General features: G+C 41.9%; 1 protein-coding gene across 6 annotated transcripts in view; it reads left to right on the forward strand.

Moving 5' to 3' along the window:
- The window catches only part of PLCB4 (phospholipase C beta 4), a 176,472-nt gene extending 152,126 nt beyond the window's left edge, over positions 1 to 24,346 (forward strand). For 4 of the 6 annotated variants that reach the window (XM_063152829.1, XM_063152833.1, XM_063152830.1 and 1 more), the window contains 10 exons: positions 72 to 121; positions 237 to 302; positions 648 to 763; positions 5,543 to 5,618; positions 11,069 to 11,244; positions 15,800 to 15,901; positions 16,998 to 17,055; positions 17,518 to 17,604; positions 19,634 to 19,670; positions 22,426 to 24,346. In XM_063152829.1, the coding sequence (XP_063008899.1) occupies positions 72 to 121; positions 237 to 302; positions 648 to 763; positions 5,543 to 5,618; positions 11,069 to 11,244; positions 15,800 to 15,901; positions 16,998 to 17,055; positions 17,518 to 17,604; positions 19,634 to 19,670; positions 22,426 to 22,514 (857 nt within the window). In that variant the 3' untranslated portion in view covers positions 22,515 to 24,346. The remainder of the gene's footprint in view (positions 1 to 71; positions 122 to 236; positions 303 to 647; positions 764 to 5,542; positions 5,619 to 11,068; positions 11,245 to 15,799; positions 15,902 to 16,997; positions 17,056 to 17,517; positions 17,605 to 19,633; positions 19,671 to 22,425) is intronic. The other 2 variants (XM_063152834.1, XM_063152835.1) reach the window with 1 other exon arrangement.
- The last annotated feature ends 1,116 nt before the right edge of the window (positions 24,347 to 25,462 follow it).

Here is a 25,462-nt window from a genome sequence, read left to right on the forward strand (position 1 = left end):
GGGGTAAAACTCAAATTTTGAATATGAGATATACTAGTATGTATAGATAAACTGTATCAATACCTTCCCAGGTATAGACCTTATTCCTCAAGTGAAGATAGAAGATTTAAAGCAAATGAAGGTAAGATTTGACACAAGCTTCTCAGGAGGTGCTCCTAATTTTTAAGTAGCCAGGATTTTACCTGGCTAAAGTCAATATGGCCACAGAAGAATTGATCCAGCTTCTCTTTTTTCAGGCTTATATAAAGCATTTAAAGAAACAGCAGAAGGAGCTGAATGCCTTAAAGAAGAAGCATGCCAAGGTATGATCAGTTAGAGTTCTCTGAGCCTCATTTTAGACAGTTGCTCACTAGCACAGGCAGTTCCTAATTAAATTATAGGGGAAGACTAAAGGGTGGTAGCTGAACTCCCAGGAAAGGCAGGTGTGTTTAAATGGACTGAAATGTGCTGCAGGGAGCACACCTTCCCTTGGGCAGCCCTTGGTGTGTGTGCCTGAGGCTGGGTGCACCTTGTGTGACCATGCAAGCACTCAGGGCTCCCCCTCCATTGTCAGAAGGGAACATTTATACACCGATGTTCCCTAGGCTCTAAGGAAATTGCCCATCAGATACCCAGTGACCTAATGGCAGGGCCCTGCTGTTTTCCAGGAGCACAGTGCCATGCAGAAGCTGCACTGCACACAGATTGACAAAATAGTGGCCCAGTATGACAAAGAAAAGGTGTCATATGAGAAAATGCTGGAGAAGGCAATCAAGAAGAAGGGGTAAGATATTTTTTAAATTATTTTTCTTTAGACATGAAATACATTTGGTATCTTATACTATTGTGGTCTGGACTAAAGTGTTCCTAAAAAAGGGCATTGCAGCTTGAAGCAGCATCATACTTCAGCCTGAGAATGAGCTCTAGGAATGGTTCATAAATGCTGGGCTCACTCTGCCTTTCTCCAGTCTTCTGCTGTCAGAATTTTAAAAGTAAAAAGCAAAGCATTTGCCTCTAATTTTTATTTCTGTGTTCTGGTGTGGTCTCACTGCACTCCCCAGGCAATGTCACTGTTGTGTTCAGTGAGAGCAGACTCAGGTCCTCAACAGCTCTAGTGACCAGAAAGTGGCAATGTTTGGATTTTAGGGGAAAAGCTGGCTTTTAAATCCTGACTGTTTGAGAATAATAGACTCCTGCTGTGCTGTTGAGTTGAAGTTTGTTTTTGACAAAAAACTTACAGATCCTCAGCTGGGATAGATGAGTCTTACTCCTTTGACTGGGGTGGAGTTGTTTTGACTTGCACAAGCTGATGGGATATTATCTGTGTGAGTCTCCTGTTTGTCCCAGAAAGGTTCTGGAAGATGCTGATGACTTTAATAGAATGTCTAATTCTAATTTGGAGCTCAGGGGCAGGACCTGCTGCTGCCTTGCTGCTCACCTGGCAGCAGTTTCTGCTCTCCACCTTTCCCTGTGTCACTGGAGTTTCATTGAGACAGCAGGAATTACTGGAGTTCCAAACCCAGCTATGCCAACAGTTGCTCCTAATTTCATATTGTTGTCATCTGGCAACAGCAGCTGGCAGCAGCTCACTCACTGAATACTGAACATAGATCTCTGTTTGGCACTGGATTCCTCCAAGAATGCTTTTCCTATAAATCACTTGGAATGGTGGAGGGGTTTTGAGTGCACATGCTGTAAACTGCCAAAGGAACAGAAGCAGGACTGTCAGAAGTAAACAAGGTAAGGAGAATTCTCCTCACTGAGTTACTGAAAGCTCACAGTTCCTGCTGTACTTTTTTTGTTCGAGACAGGAGAGCTGTAAGCACACAAATACTTACAAACTATGGAGTTTCTTCCAGAAAATCACTACTTCTCCAAGCAGAGAGGGGCCAGCTGCAGGATTAATTAATTTAATGTGGCTTTGATTCAATTTCATTGACTATAACACAGCAGAAGGTTACTGATACAGCTGGAATTTTAGTTACAGTCAGGTTATTTCCTGCAGTGGCAGAGAAGTGAGCTCTGGGCATTGCACCAGGATTATTGTGGGGCAGAAAGGTTTCCCTGAGCTCTGGTATATAAGAATCTCAGTGTTCCTGTTGGTCTGGGGAGGAACCAGTGCCTCTGCCTGTCCAGACAAAACAGCCAAGGAAGGTGTGCCAGGAAGTTCAAGATGGAAAAGGCTGTGTCTGTGCAATAAATGTGGGGAAATCCTGGATAACAGTGCTCTCCAGATCACCCCAAAAGAGGACAAGTATCAGAGCAGTCCACAGTTTGATTCACTGTTTGAGGTGACTTCATTGGCTACCTGCAGCATCTTTTCTTAATTTTATAAGGCATGGACACCAAAGCCTTTATGCTAGTTCCATATTATGAGTTAAAAATAAAACTGGAAATGACCACTCCAGAAGCAGCTTCAGTGCAAAGCCAGACACTGTTCTTACCCCAGTTCCATGCTTCCATGGGCTCCAGAGCTCCCAGTCACCTGATGGCTCTTTCAGTTTTACAAGACTAGCTGTGTGCATCTGATTAGCAGCCAGATCAGAATGAGTACAGACAGACTTGCTGTGAAACACTTTTTAATGCCACAGCAAAATATGAAGGGCTTCCTCCAGGGTGAGCCCTGAAAGCCAGTTCTGCAAGGTACTTATGCCCAGCCCAGCTGTGCAGAGTACTAAAGGACATGCTTAAAAGGGAATGCATTGGCTGACACTTAGGAATTTTATTGAACCTAAATGATCTGATGAATCCAGAGTTCTGGGTTCAGTGGGTACAGGACATGCTCCATGTCCTTGGCTATCAGTCTGGAGCATTTGCAAGGAATAAAAGTGTTGTAATCTTCACTGCAGTGTTGTTCCTGCCTCTCTGCTGGGGCTCTTCTCCATTCTCTGCAGCACAGTCCCTCCTGTCTTCTCAGGGGCTCCTCCTGGGCTCTTGACCCCACCCCTTTTATCCCAGCTATCTTTACGAGCCACAGCTGCTGCCCAGCTAAGGACTTTGCAGCTGTAGCTCATTTGGAGCAACTCGGACCCACACAGATCTTACAATACATAGATCTTAACAGGGACTCTCTCCATAACAATGCATATATTCAGGCCCCCACATTTGCCCCCTTTTCTTTTAACAATTATACAATTACAATATACATACAGTCCCAGCTCTCAGGCTGCCACAACTCTCAGCTGTCTTAGATACATACATAGAATATATACATATCCCTATACAGTCCCAGCTCTCAGGCTGCCACAGCTCTTGGCTGTCCTATCTTCTACCACTTGTTGTTGTTACATTTCTAGTGTCCCAGCTCTCAGGCCATAGTCTTACAGCTTTCTGCTATTACAGCTCCTTAATTCAAAGGCCATATTATGTTCTAAAGTCCCAGCTCTCAGGCTGATATTCCAAAGTCCCAGCTCTCTGGCTGCCACAGCTCTCGGCTGTCCAGGGGATTCCATACCTTCTCTCGATGTTTGGCTGCATGTTCTTCATCACGTCAGGGTCACCAGTTGTTGTAATCTTCACTGCAGTGTTGTTCCTGCCTCTCTGCTGGGGCTCTTCTCTATTCTCTGCAGCACAGTCCTTCCTGTCTTCTCAGGGGCTCCTCCTGGGCTCTTGACCCCACCCCTTTTATCCCAGCTATCTTTACGAGCCACAGCTGCTGCCCAGCTAAGGACTTTGCAGCTGTAGCTCATTTGGAGCAACTCGGACCCACACAGATCTTACAATACCTAGATCTTAACAGGGACTCTCTCCATAACAATACATATATTCAGGCCCCCACATAAAAGTTGTAAGAGAACTTGTAGAACATGTTGTCAAGGCATTCATATTGAAATTTTCAGATTATTTCCTGATAAAAAGGCCTTTGATAGGTGTAAAGACAGCTTTCTCCTCTGATCTTGTTGTGCACTTTTTTTGTGGTCCATTTCTGCCACATGGTGTGACAAATGCCAACTGCATATTGTTCAGCAAAGCAGGATTTTTTAATCACATGCTAATTCACTGACAGATGGACAGGATTTTGCTCCCTGTGCTATTTCTGTCATGCACTTGAAATGCTTACAAATCCCAGAGGGGCATATGGGAATAGGTATGGTTGTGTTCCCACTCTGAACTGGAGTCAGGGCACATCAAGATCCTTCTGCTTGATGGGACTGCCCAGAAAGCCGAGGGTGTGTAAGGTTGGGACGTGACCCTGGATTGGGCTGGCCCTGGCTGTTTGTCTCCAGCTGTGACTCTGGTTCAGCCATGGGCTGTGCCACCCCAGCTGGGGACAATCCCATCAATCCCATTCCCATTATCCCAGGCCCCAAACGGGCTGGGAGCTGCCCTGGCACAGGATGAAAGCTGTTTCCAGAGGCAGGATCAGCTGGTGGCTTGGATGGCTGGGACTCTGAAGAGTCCAGTGATGGAACTAAAGAGGCTGTTTTGGGATGAAGTATGTGTGATTCACACCTCAGAATCAGTGTCTTCATACTGATCACCAAACCAAATATTCCATGGCAGCCACACCTGATCCCAGTGTTATCAGAGACACTTCCCTTTCAGCTGCTGGGCTTTTCAGGCACAGGTAACAGTGGCCAGAACATCTCTCTATGACTTTAGATTGCTTCCAGAGTGTAAAATCAGTGTTAAATTTTGTAAATCTACAAGATTTCCCTTGCTCTGGGTAGAAAATAAATGACTGCTGGCCCTTGAGAAAACAAGACACACTATTTTCAGTCCGGGCTTTCCTGGTACTGTGTGATGATGAAATTTTCTGTTAATTTCCATAAGTTTAGCCATACTTTGATATGAAAATAGGATTTAAACTTGTTAAGAGTTTAATAAATCTCCTTTTCTGGAGCAAACATGGATTAATGTGGCTGCAGTCAGCAATGACCATCATTCCAGGGCCAGCTGCAGCTGATAAATGACCATGTCCTGTCCAGACACAGAGCTGCATCACTTTGCAGCAGAGACTGATCCAACTCAGAAATGTTGCAGTGGTGTCCAAACAGACTTCTCTCAAAATTCTGTTTTATTCCAGTAATAATTCAGGTCCCTCCTTTGCATTCACTTATTCTCACAGAGGGACATCCACACTTTCTGTAGGTGTCCAGATTTAGTGCACCCCATCACCCTGGGAGGTAATTATTGAGATTGCATGGTTTTATCTGCCTCAAACGAAATACAAGTAACCAAATTACTTTTCAAACAGAGTCTAAAATCGTGGCAAGGATAGGCCTGTAAGTTTGCAGGCAGAAACTGGTTTCTCTTGGCAAGGCATTATAAGCCTGGACAAGGATCCAAGTGTCATAAATGCCTGTCATAGATGCCTGACACATCCTCAGCAACAGAATAATTGCTGGGCCAATCTAGAATTAATCATGTGGTGTTTGAATTGACTGATCATTAATCCAACAATATTTTGTAAGTTGTGAATGGATTGCCAGAAGAAATAATTTCATTCCAATACGGTGCAGCACTTCAACTTTGATTAACATTTTAATTAGTAAGTGCTGGCTGAATGGGGAGATGTTTAACTTGTGGCACACATTTGCAATTTTTCTTTTTTTTTTTTTAGAGGAAGTAATTGCGTTGAATTGAAGAAAGAAACGGAAATTAAAATTCAGACATTAACATCAGATCACAAATCTAAGGTAAGCAAACAGCCAATTTTAACACATGCAACTTCTGGAAGAGAGATTTTGAGACCCAAGTGGTAGTTAATTTTCTTGGAAGCATATGAATAATTTTCAGCAATAATAACACGTTGAAAAGAATGGGAGTAATTGAGTGTCTAAAAGTGTTTCTTAAATTTTTTTTTAAAGCAACATCAATTTCCTGCTGTTTTGAAATTTTGAAGAAAGGACCATATTCATGCCTTGTGCAGTGAAACTGGTCATTTGTGTCAGCTCTAGTTAAGCAAAGAGAATATGTGTTATATGAAATTTGGATGCTAAACACATTCCCAAAATACATACATAAAGAAGTTTCATTTTCCATCATTGTTGCCTTGCCTTGGTAGTTGTTTCTTAGGGAATGAGGAGCCCAAGCTGGTCTTGAACCAAATGCCTTCCTATTTCTAGTGTTGTTTTGTTGCTTTCCCATGGCTTCGTTGCTTTGTTTTCCCCAAGGTCCTGGGGAGTAACAGTGCCCTGGGACTCAGCCTCAGCTGCTTTGGACAAGCTGTTCTCAGCTCCTGGCTCCCCTGGAGCTGCTCAGAGCTGTTTCCTCTGTCCTTCTGTCCCCCTGCTGCATGCACTGGCTTCCTGTCCCTTGGGAAGGCTTCTCCAGGACCTGCTGACAGCTTTGCAAGCTGGCCAGGCTGGAGGTGGCAGGGACACCAGGAGCTCACCCATGGACACATCAGCTGGAGGGAGGGCAGTACTGGAGACTGCCCCCAGTAAAGGCTGAAACCTGTGAAAAGAACCAGACAAGAACAGAAAATACACACAAACACTGTCACATCTTTGGGGATAGAGCAAGTTAATTTTTATCTGGCCTTTGTTGAACTTTATTCTCTGGTTTTATTATTTCATGGAGGGAAGATCCTCATTTTCTAAACAAGGTTTGCTTTCTTGCTGCCCTCTCAGCTGTAGATGTGGCAAACCCCCCAGGAACAAAACCTAAAGTATTCTCTTATCTCTCTATCTTCTTCCCCTATGAAAAGTCCAGAAGCTTTCCTTAAATAAAAGCAAATTTTAAGTTAAGTCGAAAAACAAAAAATTTAATTCCTCTCTTAGTGAAACAAACTCTGCTCTAAGGAGCACTGGCTTCCAATCATCCAGACATAAGTTCCAAAACTCGTTTGAAATTACATTACACAGAAATCTATTTGCTCTAATCTCTCTCTCACCTGAATCACTCATAGTCTGGAGTTAGGTGTCATTTGTACACAAGGAACATCCAAATGTTCATTAATCTTCCAAATCCAATAAATGTGACTCATGTTCTCCCTTTCCACAAATATATTCAGTTTCTGAGCCCTGTTCCTTTCAAAATGCTGCTTTCAAAATGGTTCCCTTTAATTTAATCCATACCTGGAAAAAAAAAGATTGATTTTTTTGTCCACTCCCATGTCAGGTTTTAGGATGACATTTTGAAAGGAGACTTAAATGTAAGATTTGAAATGTAAGACTTCAGTATAAGACTTGAAATTTCAAGCTTCTGATTATTGGATAATTCCCAAAGAACTCCTCTGCAAGTCATCCCTCTCTGAGGATTCCTCTAATGATTTTCAATGTCCTGCTCACTGTAGTTCCATCAAAATTCTCCAGATTATTCACCAACCTCTTTTGTTTCACCTGCTATATGTGGCCCCTTGAATTATTCCTGGAGATCATTCAAAGTTTGCAAGCAACAGGTTGGCAAACAGTGCTCAAGACCACAGGGAAATTAACTCTTATCTTAGATGAAGGTAGGTGCAATTAAATTAGATTAAATTCTGAGATGCTGAATGCATTACACTGATATACTGGGAGTTTGATTAATTAACAGTTGTTCAGCATTTCTCAGCATTTGGCCTACTAATTTTGATATATCAGATTCGAACATAATTCATCTTTAATTACAGCTCATGTCCTCCAGTACAGCTGTGTGCCTACAGACACCTTGAGCACCAAAGAGACCTTTTCATCTCCAAAGCTCCTCCTGTCATGAGCAAACATCCAGCCCAAGTTTGACATAAAATATTGAAATGAAATCTGAATGTCCCAGCGTGTACTTCCCACACAATTAACCTAGCAAATGCAAATTACCCGCCTGCATTAGCAAAGTAGGTCCTGATATCAAGAGGGCAGAGGATGAAAAGGAAAAATGGAAAGATTACTTCAAAGATCATTCCTGCTTGAACTTGGTGACTAAACAAACTTCTTGCATATATGCTGTGCAGAGGAAGGTTCCTTATCAGGACTTTAATTAGTCTCTTAGGCCCGGTGTAGGAACAGATGAAAGGACAGGCTCACAAACCCAGGCTGCAGAACAGGAAGGGGAGAAGGAAGCTAATGGTTGTTTTTCCTATCCTTTAGGACAAGCAACACTGCCTTAATAGCAGAAAGTAGGACAACAGCACAGCCCAGTAAAAATTAAGTAGTCATTTCAGCTATGCTGCTAATAAATTGGAGAAAAGCAGGGATGCTCTCTGAATTTACCACAGCTGAACTTTGAAGTGTATCACAGATCTGCAGCAGAACTGGATTTCAGATGATTTAATGGCCATGAGTTTTAAGTTATTTGGAATCTGCGTCAAATTGGATGTTTAAAGTCTTATAACTGGTGCTTGGCACGTCCCTTGCATCCTTCTCACAGGTTATATCTTGCTGTACCTGAAATGAGACTTCTGCCTTGGTGGAGATGGAATAAAAGAAAGTTTCACATTTCAAGCTTCACAGGAAGGTTTGTTTTACAAGGAGGTGTACCTGCTTCTTAGACTGCCTGCTGCTTCTGGAATTAGCAGCACATCATAACACATCTGTCCACAAACACGGGCAGGGTGTTCTTCTGATTATTTCCTCCTTCTTAGATTAAATACTTCATCTAAGTATTACCACACTGTCACTTTGCAGGGTTTGTCTTTTGGAACTGGATTCAATAATTCTATGAGATATGATGTGATCCTGGGGTATCAGTGTACCTGAGATTCAGAATTCCTGCCTTCAGGCTCCTCTGTGGTTTACAACATTCACCATTTAAAAGCAATTATCTCATTATTCATTTGCAATGAGCCCTTGAGTCTTTGTTCCTCTGTGTTTGTTCTGACTTTGGAAACTGTCTACAATTAAGTCCCAAAATATTCACTTCCACCATGCCTTTCACTATTTATTTCACAATTTATTTATTTTTAGTTTATTGTCATGCTTCTCTTTTTGTGCAAAGTTCATTTTGCATTTTCTCTGCAGTGTAAGGAGGCCTTCATAAAAGCAAGCTCTTGTTTGTTTACTGAATGCGTGTGGTGGTGGTGAACACTCAGCCTCCTGCTGCCTGAGCCACATAGCAGCACTTTTCTTTTGGAAATACTGACAATTTCTGTGACTGTGGGAGTTTTCTGAGGGCACAGTCCCTTTGCTGCTGTGCTCCAAATTACACCCAGCATTTTGGACTGATCTACCTGCACCATTTTGAATTCAAATTGTGGATGGAGCTGATTCCATCTGGAAACTCTATATTGAAAATAAATCAGGAATGTGTTTTCCTGAAACCTTCAGCCATGACTTTTAGCCCTCCTGAGTCCATCCTAGTCACCCTGGGGTTTGGTGAGCCAGATGAGGTCACTGTTGAGAGGAGATTCATACAGCCTAACTCGAGTGTCTTGGTGCTCGAGGCCCTGGGGATGTGAGAGGGGCATTTCCAGAGAGTGTGAGAGTGATAAATCCTGCTTTAGACCTGCCCACATTTTCCCATCAGCAGTACCAGGAGCGTGGGCTGAGCTTGGCCCAAACTGAAGTGCCTTAGGTGGTGCTGTGGGTGAGCTGCAGTGTCTGCCCCTCAACCTCTGAAAAACCTCTCTGAAAAGTTCATTTTTCTTCCTGCACAACATCCAAGCATTTATTTGTACTCATTTAAAAACTGAATCCTCATGTTTTTCAGGCTCTGAAGGCAGTGCTGATGAGCACCTTATTAAAAACACTACTCCCACAAACTGCACCACATCCTTCATATCCTTTCATGGCTGACAGGCTCTGGGCTTAGTTGTGCACTTCCCCCCAGGCACAAAAAGAAGCATGGCTCATTTTGCTGGAGGCACACTGACTCTTAAGCACCCTGATCAATTGGGCTTGTGTTAGTCATACCAACTTCTGCCTCAAAAGGTTTTGTTGTTTTCTGCAGAAAACTCCAGGTTGCTCTCCATCAGCTGCTTGTACCTGTTTTGGTATGAGACCACCATTTAGCTTTAATAGTTAAGTGTAAATCTGGTTTTCAGGTATTAGTAGTCATCCTGCTCTTTCCAGAATTACTCACTTCTTTATTTCATTAGATCCCTTCTTTATTGGGCAACACGAGCTTTAGGTGAGAGGCCCTTCAGAGGAGCCTCTCCAGGGCAGAATGGAGACTGGGGCTGATAAAATCTCCACTTTTTTCACCTTCACCACCGTGTGCAAGACAATCTGTTCTTCATAATGCAAACCTCAGCTAAGATATTTAGCTGGGGTTTGCATAATTCTCTCACTTTCATTTTCTCACCATTCTCTCACTTTCTAAGCAAAATAGTGGCAATTTTTGTTAAAAGGGATCGAGTTTGCTTTCATGGAAGATGACCCAGATGTTATTGGTTGTAGTTGAAATGATTACCTGAAGGTGGATTTATTGGGAGGCACATTTTGTATACCATTTATGGAGAAGTAGGATAGCATGTCAAAATACCTAAAGATAATCATTAAAGGTGATTAAAACATGTCTTTCTATTAGCTTCTTTTTGAAATCAATAAGCGCGAGATATTATAATAACAACTCTGGTGATTTAGGCTTCTTAATACTGTCTCTTGGGAACATTCCAAAACTTTAATCTCATTATTCTTGTGAGGCTTGGGAGATAAGCAAGAGAAGAATACTTGTCAGATTCCCTGCTGACTTAATGACTGTAAAACAAAGATAGGTAGCCCATCTTCAGATTCAGGTTGTACTAAATACAGGATTTTTCTGTAAATGCTCTGTGTTTGTGAAACTGTCTCCACAAAATCAAAGGCTATCTTTAGGCCCTCAGAGAAATCCTACTCGCTACGTTTTTCCATTGTTAACTTCAGTACTTTCAATACATATATTTTTCTTGGCAACAAAAGCGTGAAGCTGTTTTATTATTCGCTTGATGTTAGAGAAGGTATTAAAACAATGGTAATACAGTGAAGAGCCTATTTATTCAGCCACTTTATTCAGGGCATTTTAGGTAATAGTGTCTTAATAGCAGGGTTTGGTTTACATCGTTTTTATACCCACCCAGCAGTGCCCTCAGTGGCTTTGCTATCTGTGAGGCAGCTTCATTTGTGCAACTTCATTTTTCACAATAGCTGTGTTCTTTAGAACCCGTTTTATGCTTGTCTTTGCATCACTTTCAGCAGCAGGAGGAGTTGCTCTGCCTGGAGCCTCTAACAGGGCTGGTGTTACCTCCCTGCAGGTCAAAGAGATCGTGGCTCAGCACACCAAGGAGTGGTCCGAGATGATCAACACGCACAGCGCCGAGGAGCAGGAAATCCGTGACTTGCACTTGAACCAGCAGTGCGAACTGCTGAAGAAACTGCTCATTAATGCTCACGAACAGCAAACCCAGCAGCTGAAATTCTCCCATGACAGGTGAGCAGGGCAGCGCTGCCTGATAACGAGCGCTTGGTTTGGGTCTGCTCTGTGTAATGCTTTAGATTTTGCATTGACAGCTCCAAAGGCACTGGTTGAACACAGGGTAAAAGAAGAAGCAGCCATGCAAGGTTTAGGTAGTGTCCTGGTGAAAGACGTGTCTGCCAGGGAAGGCGGGAACCTCTCGGAATGGAAAATGTGACCCCCTTCCCTCAGAATTATTATAACTCTGAAATTACAGGGCTGTCAGGCAAAGGTGTGGGAAAAGGAGCAGCAGTGTTTTACTGTGTATAATAGAGCAAACAGACAGACAGACAGAGCAGCAGCCCCAGAGCAGAGCCCCGCTCCAGCCGCGGTCTCTTTCCCTGCACTGCAGTTCCGGGTGCGGCCACCAGGGGCGCTGCTGGCTGCCGGCGGGGCGGGGGCGCTGACTCCGCTCCAGCAGGGGGCGCCGTGGCTCGGCCGCGTCTCCCTCACACGGCGATGGCGGCCGGGGCCGGGCGGCGACGGCGCTGAGGGGAACCTCGGAGCGGGGCTGGGAGGGCAGAGCCAGCAGGCCCAGAGGGATACGGGAGATGCAGCAGAAACTCTGCAGCTCCAGCAGGAGCCGGGGTGTGGGCTTACAGGGCAGAGAAAACGCCCGGAGCAGGGGCAGAGGAACGGCGCGGCCTGGCTCCCGAACGCGGCTCCCTCAGACAGGCAGGGGACGTGGGGCCCCAGGTGTTCCCCTGAGATGGTGAGGGTCCCTTCCAGTGAGGTTGGGCGTTAATAAGGTCCCAGTGCAAGGGCTGCTCTTAGGAACAGAGCCTCGCTCATGGTAGGAGAATATCATAGCAGGCAGAACCCCACAGTGGTGGCAGATTCTCCCCACAGCAACCGCAGCATCTCCCCTTCGATCCCACCAGCCAGAGGAGCTGAGCCCAGCCTCACCCCCAGCCAAAATTTCCCACTACTTCTGCCATCCAGAAGAAAGCCCCTCAGCTAGGAGAGTACATCTGCATCCTTCCCCCACCTTGGCCATTTATTTTGTTTCTCTGAGGTACCCGGTCATTATCGTCTCTTAGCAACAAATGGGACAAAATTCCCTAAGAGAAAGAAAAAAAAAGGAAAATTCTAACCTCCAACAGGTAGATGTAGGAATGGGCTTCTTAGCTGATTTAGATCATCTGAACCTCCTTAAAGGCAGCAGGGGTGATGAAGCATTTGTAGTTTGCATTGACTTTACTCAGGAACTTCAGTTTGGAGGCTGGAAACCGAGAAGTAGAAAATACAGAAATATCCTTTGGAGTTGCTGTCAGCTGGGGACTCGTTTATAGCGCTGCTGGCTGTAAGAAAGATCCATGAGAAGTGAGGTAAAAAGGGGCTGCAGGATAAGCTACATTAGACTGATGTGTTATCTTCATACAATATCTTGCTATAATCACACAGAGGACACTACATGACGCTAATGCTTTTGTAATTAACCATCCTGCCTTGATTTATTTGAAGTCAAATAAATGCACATTATAGTCACAGTGCTAAAAATCATGGTAAGTAGAGGAATCATTTTTTGTTCTGTGTTCTCTTATTCAAAGAAGCCTAAAAGAGTATGGACATGAAATATGTGTATACACAAAATATATATATTCATATGTAGATTTGTATGTAATTGTCTTCAGCACCTTTCACATAAAAATCATGGGGGGAAAAGAAATGAAACAAATCACATTTGAAGAAGGAATTGGAATGATTTTTTAAATTCCTGAGCAAAAAGCAGCATGTCTCTGCATCAGAGAGAACACATGCTGGGAGCTGCAAGCTTCTCATCCAGCAGAGAATTGTCCCAGCAAAAGGCTTGTACTGAGCTCATCTTTATGTTAATCTCTGTGCTAACCCATCTCTTCAAGCTGTCCTGCAAAACATACCCAGTCAAATAGCAAGTCCACAAACTGTTAAATTATTATACAAATTCATCATTCAAAAACTACTAGCCAGAGGAAGGTGCAGCCCTTGGTTCTGTACCTCTAAGTCATGTTTGGTGGCATCAGCCCAGGAAATCACATCACTTTCTTTTTTTCTTGAGTCTTTTTTTCCATCCTGTTTGAAAGTCATCAGAATGCTTGGAAGATTATTGACTAATATATGGCCTGTAAAAGTAATTGTTTTGTTTTCTTTTCCATACATAATTCCATGTTCTCTTAACTTTGGTAGAAACTATTATTTCAGCCTACCAGTATATATACACTAAGGCAAAACTTAGATTTTTAAAAAAGCTTTTTTCTCATTGTTTAATCTTTGGGTTTAGAATTTCTGTATCTGTATGTTGTTTAAGCATCCCTCTATTATTTCTTGTATATGATTCTTATATTCTTAGCCTGGATTTTGCTTTCTTATTAGAAATCATTTGTGTTCAGTCCATGTATTGCTCTGTGTTTAAAGGCACTAAGAACCAGATCTGATAATTTGCATCCATATAAATATCAAGAAGCCTCTTTGTTCAGCTGTCCCAGGAGCAACAGCCTTCAATATTCTTTCTGCTTTATTCATTGCAATTTAGTGTGTTTCTGCTTATTTGGGAATTATGTGCAGACAGGGGACTTTGCTGTAAAAAACAAATTTAAGACTGTGTCTGAAGCTATGAATATTTCAGAAGAATTTGGACTGTGAAATATTGAAATGTGAATAATAATGCCCCAAAGAGGCATCACACTTGACAATTTGTGAACTTTTTCATGTAATATATTGTGTGTGGGAGGACATGTCCTTATCTGTAGAGGCCAGGAGACAGTCCAGGTCTGTCCCCAGGAGCAGGGGGATCTGTGAGGGCAGTATGGGGGCAGAGCAGGCTCTCAGCAGGCTGTGCTCGCCACTTCCCTCTCTCTGAGCTGCCTAATCAGCTGGAGAGCACAGCAGAGGCCACAGGGCTGTAGCAGAGATCAATAATCTCAAATGATGCCTGCTGTAGGAAAGGTGCTTTCCCTCCATGGCAGCACAAAAAGCAATTTCTGTCTGTGCTTTGGGCTCATTTAAAAACAAAGCAGAAGGCAGCAGATACTGCTCAAAACCTGAAGCTCATTGAGCTGCAGGGGTGCTGAGCCCCTGCCTCCCCAGACTGAGCTCCTTTGGCTGATCTGGAGGTGGGGATCCTGCAGCAGGTCTGCAACTGGGGACATGAGGCTGGTACTCACAAGCATTATGTACTCCAGATAAAATAACCTGAGAGAGAGAGAGAAATTGTGCAGTAGTTTTTTTTTTATTAGAAGAAGAGATTTCTATTTATTCAAACAATACTGGTGTCAAAAAATGACATGTTAATGCACTTTGATGTCATCTAAATATATATATAAATTCCAAGGGTAGACTGTCATGCTGAAATTTAAGTATCCCTTCAAAAGACATGTTTGTATAAATTTCAGAGGTGCAGTCATCATTACTCAGTAGGGAATCAGCAGCTAAATCTTGCAGTGCCACATTTTTCAGAATCCTTTTTTCTTTTTCTTTTCTTTACCATCCTGGCTTATCCACTTCTTCCAGTTGCAGGAATCACCACTGCCTGTGGGAGGAGAGTGTTTTTGCTGGAGACAGCGTGATGTGTTGGCCCTGTCAGCCACCTCCATGGCCAGTGCCTCATTTCTAAATCATCAGTGATGCACAGTAGTCCTCTAATCCTCTTAACTTATTCCACTCTCAACTTGTATCTGATGCAAACAGGCTAAGTCACTTTGAACACCTACACTGACTTTTTCCATATCCTTCAGCACAGTAATCAAAATAAATTATTTCAGCCCTCCTCTTAAGACAGTGTGTTTGAAAATCACTTCCATTTCAATGAGGAAAATAAAAGCTTTCATTTGAAGACAGGTTTGTTGGAGTGAAATATGTTTTCAACACATCATTTTTTTAGAACCCAGACTAATTTTTGCTGTGATACCACTGCTTGTAATTCTGTATCCAGGAAATGTTCAACTTTATGAACTCTTGGAGGGAAAAGAAAAAAAAAGGCACCACAGTTCTTTAATAAAAATTTTTAATTTTTTTTTTTCATAGGAAAGGCTGAAAGGTTCACTGAGCCAGTAGGAGAAACCAAACACAAGCCTGCCCATGGCCTAAACCCCTCTTTTCAGGCCCACAGGACCAAAGTAGAAGGTTTAAAAGGAAGAGTGTCAGCTCATACCACAACTAGCAAACATTATTACTGTTGATACTGCTGTTACCTTCTGAGTGCAGGATTAGTACATTTTTAGGCAGTTGTAAAAGACAAATTGCATTTTTTATAGTAGCTTGTACTAGGACAACTCATATAATAGGGAGAAAAGAGAGTATTTTGTACCCTTTTACAATATTCAAAGTGTGAAAATGCTTTGAACTCATCTTTCAAACTATATTCTCTGGAATAAATGGAGATTTCTGGTTTCCTGCTCAAACTGTGTAAGTTCTACCCAAAGGAAGGGAATTTTAGTCTTGTTTGTTCCTTCCTCTTCCTTAATACTTCAAGGGAAAAGTAACCCCAGTGTAGAGGAACCCAACCTCACAAGATTGCACCTCAGGCATTAATGAGTGTGTTTGCTTTGCCCAGGGAAAGCAAGGAGATGCGTGCCAACCAGGCTAAAATATCCATGGAGAACAGCAAAGCCATCAGCCAAGACAAATCCATCAAAAACAAAGCTGAGAGGGAGAGGTGAGTATTCCTTCCTGACAAAGGAAGAATGCTGCTAGAGGCTGATAGGGGAAGCCATGGATTAATTCCATTAAAACCATGTTTTTGTGGATGGAAATGAAGGTCAAAAGATTGTGCTGGATAAAGTTTTAGATGACCCTTTTAGGAAAAAATGGTGATTTTCTCATATTTATCCTTTTAATAATTCTAATACTCAATACTTCAAGAGCATTGTATTTTTTTGCTTTTTCAGTGAGATGAGGGCCTGACTGAGAAGGGAGTAAGAGCAGAACCTACACAATGATGTCTTACAAGCCTCTGGGGTTTCCCCTTCACTTTGGCCTTGCCATCTGGCTCGTTCTTTCCTTTTTTACATCCCTCCCTGGCACTGGGCTATTTTGGTCCCACAGCCTGAGCCAAGTCCCCCGAGTGCTGCACACCCCAGCTCATGAGCAGGAGGAGCTGTCAGAGCCCTTGGTAACTGCTTGCTTTGTTGTGTCAGACCTCACTAATGACTCCCAGGGAAATCTGCTCCCAGATCTGAAAGCAGTTCTGGTTTGTGGGCTGAATCAACTGTTTGAACTATTTCTGTTCTCTGTCGTGGCAGAAATCCTAGGCAGAGATGCTTGAGTTATTTTATGTAACTATTAATGGCATATTTATATTTTTGCATAAATAGCAGCTTTAAGAAGCTTGCTGTATTGATAAGTGTAACTTCACTTATGATCACTAAATGATTTTTTCCATTTCCACTCTTAAGACACATAGCACTTTTTTTTTACCAAAACTGACAACAGACTGCAGCAAGGGATGTACAAATTAATTAATTAATTAAACAATTTTTTTTTTTTTTTAAGTTTTGACTACCACTCTTGAGTAAGGAAGAAGCAAACTTCATTCACAGCAGTCAAGCCTTCAATCATACTGCCAATATACTTGGAAATCTTTTAAGTGTAAAGTTCTGAACCAGAGGAGTGTACAATTGGCCATTAGTCCCACCTGGTACAGATAATCAGAAAATAAAATACACCTGAAGAGTTTGTGATTCTCTCAGTTGCAGCTTTTGGGTTTATTTTTTCCCAATGTTCTTCATGGAGAACATTTTCATTTTTTTCAGGCGAGTCAGAGAACTGAACAGCAGCAACACAAAAAAGTTCCTGGAAGAGAGAAAAAGGGTAACTATAACCTTGAAAGTCACTAGGCACTGCTTCTGGATGTTCTTTTTCATTCCTCTGTTGAGAGAATGAAAAAGATTCTCATTCTGTGTTGAGAATCCAGCTCTGGTAGATTTTTGTCTTTGCTTTGTTGCACATACTAGTAGAATAAAAGATCTGACATCTATACAAGACAAAGCTATTTTGAATTAACAGAATTACTGGTCATTCCTGAGTGTTTGCCAAGTCTATGTATTATGTGCAATATGTATAATATGTATCTATTAATTCTATCTATTAATTAATAATATAATAATATTAAGCTTTTATTAAGTTTGGGTGATATAGTAGGCCTTCTGCGATGTTTTATGCCACCTAAATGGGACAAGACAGCATGCATGTGTGTATCTTTCAAGCAGGCTTTTATTTTACTTGTTAATAATGTGTTATGTTCTCCCTCCCATTATTTTCTCTCAATCACAGCTGGCCATGAAGCAGTCAAAGGAAATGGATCAGCTGAAAAAAGTTCAACTTGAGCACTTAGAAGTCTTGGAGAAGCAGAATGAGCAGGTACCTTGTTTTAAAGGCTTAGGAGAAAAGCAAGCTAGAGAAAACAGTAACCAGTCAGGCTGAGTAGAATCCCTCTGAATGTAAGTCCTTACTAAACTGGGCACTTTTTCCTGGTCACTGCCTACTTTGGGAGTCAGAATGAAGAGGTGACTTAAATGATGATGCAGCAGCAGGTTTGTTTCAGCTGAGCCTGTGGGAGCTGAGCTGCTCAGCCAGAGTGCCCTTTCAGCTGTTCAGCCACACTGATACTCCTTAGCCAGATATGACAGTCATTAAGGACCCAGCATATCCATTTTAATTACTCCCCAGAAGTAACTCAAGCAAGTCGGTTTACTTCATTTTGGAACTTACATTTCTAGTACTGATTGAAAAATCAGAGGAGGAACGTGCCCAGAGAGTCTCTGAACTGTGAGAGACAGTGAGTTTGGACTGAATTCTAGAGATGTACAGTAGCATGGGGAGTTTTATCTGTACTAGTACACCCTTTCCTAATTAAAATACCTTATTATTTTCTGCCAGTTTATAAGCTCCTTTTTTTTTTTAATTGAAAAACTACTTGGCAAGGAAAGGGAAATTCTAATCTTATTTCTGGGGGAAGCAATGCTACATTCTGAGAAGTTCCCCTGCTGAAAGGTGGAGCCAGAGGAGCTGGAATAATTGCATGGACTTGCAGTACTGCACTTAAAAATGTAAACTTCAAGGGGAATATACCCAGCAGTTCAGTGAAATGGGAGAGAAGGGGAGCATTTAATACTCACTACTGTTAAGGGTACTATGTACTCACTTCTTATTTGGTAGATGTTCAGAACTTGAACTCTCTGGAAGACACCATAGTACAAATTAAAGCCATCTTGCAGAGAGATAGGGAAGGGAATAGAACAGGCAAATCAGGTATTTCCAGTGTCAGGAGAGAGCCCCAGAGCTGCAGCCTGGGTAACTTGCAGGGGGGACAGCACTCTGAGATCTCAGGTGGCTGCCAGCACCGAGCCCCAGCCCGCAGGGCTCTGCTGGTCACTGCACCTCCTCCTGGGTGACAGCCACCATCCCACCCTGGTCCCTCACAGGGCTGCTGTAGATGCCATCTCCAACATCCAGCACGAATGGATCTGGCTGTCAGTCTGCTCCTGAGCAGCATCTAAAGGCAGGGAGGCAGCACCTGGGGAAGGAGTTTGGGTCATGGCAGATCTGTAGTGTCACTGTGATAGCTGCCCAAAAAATGATGGGCTTGATCCAGAGCTATGGTGTTATCAGTTCTTTTTTTCCATTGGCTTCAGAGAGCTTTGGATCAATTTTTAAAGATACCTAAGGAGAGGAGAGAATGATTCTGATTGTACTTTTGACCATAATGTGATAACCATGTTCTGTGTGAGGGAGCTAGGATCAGTGTGAGTCACTGAAGGGTCACCTCTTGGAGCAATTCGAGACATCCTCACCTGGGCTTACAGCTCTGCAGCTGAGGGGTGGCAGCAGCCTTCGTGAGCTTGCTCATTTGCCATTTAAGTCAGATAAATCATCAGTTATTAAATGGAATAAGCTCCTCCATGTGCGGGTTATCATTCCTGTGTGGGCTTGTGGGGGCCTCCACCACAGGGGTTGTCCTTAACAGCTTTTTAACTCACTCTAATTTGATCCATCAGGGCATATCTTTCCATATGTGCTGTTTGGACCATTTCCTTGTAGCCCCAAAAGTGCACCAGTGCACCCCCCAGCTGGCTATGGTATCACTGTTATAGACACTGATGTATGGAAGTTAGTTGGATCCTGGGGGTGTTTGTTTAATGTGGATTTTGAAACACTTTTTTTTTCCTGATTGAGCAAGGCAAGAAAATGTTCATACAAATATACAATGGAGAAAAGTAGAATTATGGGTGGAAACAGCCTTCAGTACAAAATGTTGTAAATTTAAATTTGTTTTGTTTTATGTATGTTTTTCTTGCATTAATTTTTCAATCTCACTTCAGTTTTCATTCATTTAATTTGCTTCTTGTTGTATTACTCGATTTTGACATTTTTATTTTTGTACAAACAGCTTTTGAAATCCTGTCATGCAGTGTCTCAAACACAAGGTAGGATGGACGTATAATAAGCAAACTATTATTTCAGTGTGCTTTCCTTCTAAATTAAATCATTATCATTGGAGCCCTCCTTGTAAATGCAACCATGGAAGTGCCATTGACACAGTGAGCACAGTGCTAATCTTGTTTGCACACAGATATTTGAGCCTGACACAACTTTAGCAGTATTTGTGCTTTAGCATCTGAAATGCAGATGAATATGAACAGTGATGCACAGAGGAAATATTTAGAGATTAACTTGTACATTAGCTGCTGTTACTGGAAGATCTGCTTAGAGTTCTAAATTGTGTCTGTGAGAGTGTCTGTTGATCTAAGGAAAGTATTTTAGTGTTAGCACACATATGATTAACTGCTAATGCTGATAGTCAGACAAAGGGTATCCACATATCTCAGTATGGTAATAAAATAAGTAATTCCACTCTAGGAATAGCCAAATATAGAATAGATGGCTGGAAATAGCTTCCTAGTGTCTGTGGAAGAGCACTTTAAAATTCACTTCAAATTCCAACATGTTGCAAGCTCTGGCAATTACACTTTACGATGTGGCTGTGCTGCTGTGGCTTCCTAAATAATCGTTACTCCAAGAAATCGCTATTAACCTCTGTGTTTCCAAGGGAAGGAGCTGCACTGGGCTGGAACATCCCCTTGTGCAGCACTGCCTGATCTGAATCACTCCCTTGAACTGATAACATCTTGCACTACTGACAGCACCCACTGTAACAACATTCATTTATGGACTCATAATAATGAAAAAACTCTCATTAGGCTAAGGGAAAAAAAAAATATTTTTTATTGTATGTGTTTCCTAGCTGATGTGAGATCTCAGTAGAGAGCACCCTGAAAGCAGAGTCCCTTGGCTGCCCCGACTTCATTGAGCTAGTGTAGGTTCTGGAGCCTTGTCCTGTTGGGCTGGGTTCCCATTGGAATGCACTCTCTGACCCAGCCTCTGAGCAGCACAAATGAGATCCTGCTCCTCTGCTAGATGCTTATGTGGTCTTTGAAGCCAGGTTCTGTAAAAGAATTCCATAGGCAGTACACTGGGACACAGAATATTTATAGGACACTGTGTGCCTGTAGTCAAGTCACAAGCCTGAAACGTGAAATGTGTGAGTCACTGAGTAAAACCACTGGGTTTTGTTCTGTTTGGATGTTTCATCTCACACACAGGCAAAATCCGACCAACATTTCAGAAGAGGTTGTCCATATTGATTTATTTGTTATGTTTCCATATTTTCATGTTAAAATTATTTCTTCATTACTTTCGAGCTTTTTAAGTCATTTAAATGGAGAATGTCAATTAATTTTTAATCATATTTATGATGGTTGCTTTGCTGTTATCATAATTACTTTTTTCCCCACGAAGATGATAAGGATGATTAAGCAAGTGCAGGGCTAGATTTTTCAAGAAGGCAGGTATGTCACATCTGCATAAATCCACATTTACCTTGGAAAGGAATAGAGGTGCACCCTCATTACTCTAGACCTACATCTGCCCATTTTCACCTATGCAAATGTGTGTTTGCACATCCAGAATAGGTGACTCCTTAAGTAGCAGCCTGTAGAGCAAAGTTCCCTGTCTAAGCAACTTTTACAACTTCTGGGGCAATATAGTTTAAATAAATCAAGTCCTCTAAGCATTTTTCCCTGCAGGATGGATAATACAGCAATTACACCAAAGAAAATAGTGCTTGGCTTGTCTCTTCCTAAAACTTGTCCTAATGCTCATGAGTTTAATTGTATAGATGGGTTAGATTGCCCTCAGGGTCAGTTTATTCAGGGTCCTTGGGGTATGGATTTAAATAACTTCCCAGATTGAGAAGCCCCAGGGAAAATAGAGAAGCTGACTCTCAGTTCCTTGAAACTGCAGAGTTTCAAACCAAAACATAATAACAGGAGGAGAGAATGTGGCTCTGTGTGCATCTGAGAGAGAGAGGAAGGGAGTTTAAAAAGTGCCCTCTGAGAGGGGATTCCCAGGCCAGTCACCATTTACACACAGAGCTTTAACTCTGCCTGCAGAGCCCGAGGCAGGCAGAGTTTATCCTGAGGTCTGGCATGTATTCATTGCTGGATTTTGCATGATGCATTTGGATACAGTTTCAGGTGGATTCAGGGTGTGTAATCCCATGGAGCACATAGCAGTGCTCTAATCCTGAGGTGAAAAACATCCTCTCTAATCATAAGGATCTCCAGGTCAGAGAAAAAAATGATTTTTAAAAAATATACTATTTTTTTAAATACACTATTTAAAAAAAAATACTACTTAAAAATCTTGCCTACAGCAAGAGAGATGTTACACTGATGGGTTTTTGTCTTTCCTTGTCTTTATGAAAGAAACAAGTCCAGATCATGGATGAATTTCAGGTGTTAACACATTGCAGTACTCTCACAACAGCAGTAAGAATGCATTCTTGGACATTTCTTATCTGGAGAAACAGTAAATTGTCATCTGCCTGACTTCTTCCCCAAAACTGGGGTTCTGCATTTTATCATACACTAATTTTGAAAGTCAAGCCATAACTCCCAGAATAGAATAAAAAAATATTTCCTAAGAATTTGTAGATATAAGTATTACATCCAATTTTGAAAACAGTGACATGGGGTGGGGGGACGAGGGGTGTAAAAATAGTGTTGTTATATATCTCTTCAGTGTGCTTTGCCTGTGTGTCACTCAGACACTCATGTGAAACGTGCTTCATTGGGAGCAAAAGGTCTAATGCAACCCTTCATGGGTTATTTTGGATTGCAGGCAAAGGAGATGCAGCAGATGGTGAAGCTGGAAGCAGAGATGGATCGCAGGCCAGCAACAGTGGTTTAAAGCCTCAACAAGCAAATTGAAGTTGGAGAGCACAGCATCCTTAAAATGAGAGCAAAATTCAGAATAACATTGCTGAGGTTGAAGAGTGGGCTTTTGGTTTGTTATGGTTTTGGCAGGGGTTTGTTTTGGGTTTTTGTTCTTAATATGTCAAGGGTAGCTACAGACCACCAAGTCTTAAGGTTTGCATTGTTTCTTTTTTAACACTGGGCACTGAATTTCCTTTGTTGGATTTCCATGAGAATTTCCTTTGTTCAGAAAAACCCCGACCTGAGGATGAAGAGAGCTTTGTAAACCCCATCCTGTTTTCCTTTCTGTATCTCACCAGGCACCTTGCCTGCATCAGAATCCCAGGATCAGAGCCTCAAAACACGGGAGATACCTTTAACATCATCTCAGATGGCAGCAAAGCTGTAGCTCGAGTGGTGTAATTTCCCATTTGTGTTCTCATGTGTGCTGTGCTGTGCAGAAGCCCCGCGCTGCCAGACCCCGCCAGGCCATACCTTGTCAGATGCTCCACACTGATGTTCCCTGAGCCCACTGAACGGGACCTTATGCCAAGTAATAATTAGGACAGTAAGGAGTTGAGTTTGATTTTAAATGATATTTAAATGGGTTTTTTTCAGGCAGCAGGCAGTGGAAAGGTAACTGCGTATATTCAAAAGTACAGCGTGTACAAAGTCATCGGCCAAATTCATGGGCTGCAGCAGTAACTTGACAGCGTATTTCTGCAGCCTAACGATGTCATTCACAAGTGCCATATCAACTCTAGCAATTCTGAGGGGAGCCAGTATCCTGTAGAAGTCACTGCAGTGGTTAACCTGAGGGAAATACAGTGTATTTGTGCCAAAACTGATCAGTGCTCTAAGGAATTACGTATTAGGCACTTTAAGAAAAGTTTACATCCTACATTGCTTGTATAGAAATTGCATTTTGATCCTGTTGTTGCAGATCCCGGATACTACAGTTCATTGTAACTTAAAAGATTGTTTAAATGGCTTTTGGCAAAAAAGTTTGTAACTGTGAAAATGTAAAAAGTATTTATACACTTGGGAAACACAACATTGTAGAAAATCACATACATGTTGCTACGTGATAAAATTAGTCAACAGAAATGCTAAGAGTATGTTTGCATGTGATACAAATGCTACTAAGGCTGTCATGCCTACTATATGACCACAGTCATGCTACTAGCTGGTAAATACTGAGTAAGTGTATGGCACAGAATATTGTTTGATTAATTACAAAGACTTTTAGCATTACAAGGTCTCTATATATATGTGTGTATATTAATTACGTGGGCATTCTTGATACTTGTAGTAAAAGAGAAGTACATAACTAATTTAATTTTACACAGAAGTATTTATGCAGATTTTCAGAATTTCATATCAGGAATAACCTTTTTATGTCCATTAGATATAAAAACGATTTGCTAATGTGTTAATTTGCATGTTTCCAGAGCTTGCTGTAGTTATATTGCAAAACAATGCATGTAAGCATTCGGCTTGGAAATTGTCCATGCTGCCAATTCAAAGATGACTGCATGGAAGACTGGTAGTTTAGAACAAATCAGATTTCTGATTTCAATGTACTAAGCACTAATTACTTTGTTGTATATGCTTGTACAAACAAATTCTACATATTCCTATAAACAAAATAAATGAAGAGAGATAATTATGTTATTGTCAGTCCTGAGATGAAACTTTCAACTTCTCTAATAAAAACCTTAAAAATGCAAATCCTTTAGCTTTGACTGCAGTGAATTGCAGGGTGGTGGTGTTATTAATTGCAGATTTTTAGCAAGTTGTATTTCCTGTAAAAATGTGCATAGTGTAAATATATTTCTATCACAGTTTATTTAGTCAAAGGAGTCTTTTTTTTTTTTTATTTTATATAAGTGATAGAAGCATTGTGCAGCACTAGAGAACTGCCCCAGTGGAGTGCAGCAGCATAACCTGGAAATGCAGCAACCCAAGTGCAGTGTAGCAGCAACTGAGACAGAGGTCAGTGAATCTTTAGGTGTTTAAAGCAGGGTTTGAGCAGACTTGGGATGAGTATTCAGAATTCCCATTCTGGTGCCACAGCCTGGGAAGGTAGCTCCTGGTCCTTTATAATGTTTCAAAAGACAAGTTGAGTACTGAGAGCCCCTCTCTAAGCCTGGCTTAAGTGCTGGCTGGAGCTCGAAGCAGAAGTGTTTTCAGAGCATGCTGGACAGGATTTTTATGATGATTTTCCTTTAATTAAAAATGTCCTCTAAAACACAGCTGGTGGAGACAGTGCCGTGAGCTGGAATTGTACACTGTTGCCTACTGCAGTTTTTAGCCTGTAAGGAGGAGCAAATGACAGACCAGGTATGGAGAGAACTGGATGGTGAAGCATCTTAAGCTCATGTAGAGCCTGGCTGGAAAGCCCTGCTAAAAAAACCACTGGGAATGAAGGGTATGTCCCTGAGAAGATCAAACCTGCCTATTTAATTCCTTGGTGAGCATCCCATCCCCTAAAGGGAAAACACAGGTTTTGGAAGGACAGAAAATACTGTCCAGAGCCCCCATCTGAGCCTGTGCTCCCTGCTCAGCCAGCAGCGAGCCATCCATCAATTCAGACAGGAAAATGGGCTTCTGTGGAACTGCCGAGCAGGAGACCTCAGCTGCAGCCTCAGCTCCCCACACTGATACCTATTTCATCCACTGACAATTTAGCATAAAATGCAGGCAGTAATTTGAAATGAAGTGATGAATTTTGTTGGCTAAGTGTTTTGAAATACTGTTTAAGCAGTATTTGATTCAAAAATTATTTGAAGTTTGGCCACTAATGTAATGAGGTGAATATTTCCATTGAGATGAAATAGGCTAATCAATTTGAACATTGATACTGAGTTAAAGCAGTTTAAAATGTCATTCCCTGCCGGGGTGATAGATTCCACTTCAGTGAAATTTCATGGAGGCTAGTGGCAGATTTTCCCTCTCTGAAT

The sequence above is a fragment of the Melospiza melodia genome, chromosome 3 (genome assembly GCF_035770615.1).
Source record: "Melospiza melodia melodia isolate bMelMel2 chromosome 3, bMelMel2.pri, whole genome shotgun sequence".
Lineage (NCBI taxonomy): Eukaryota > Metazoa > Chordata > Aves > Passeriformes > Passerellidae > Melospiza > Melospiza melodia.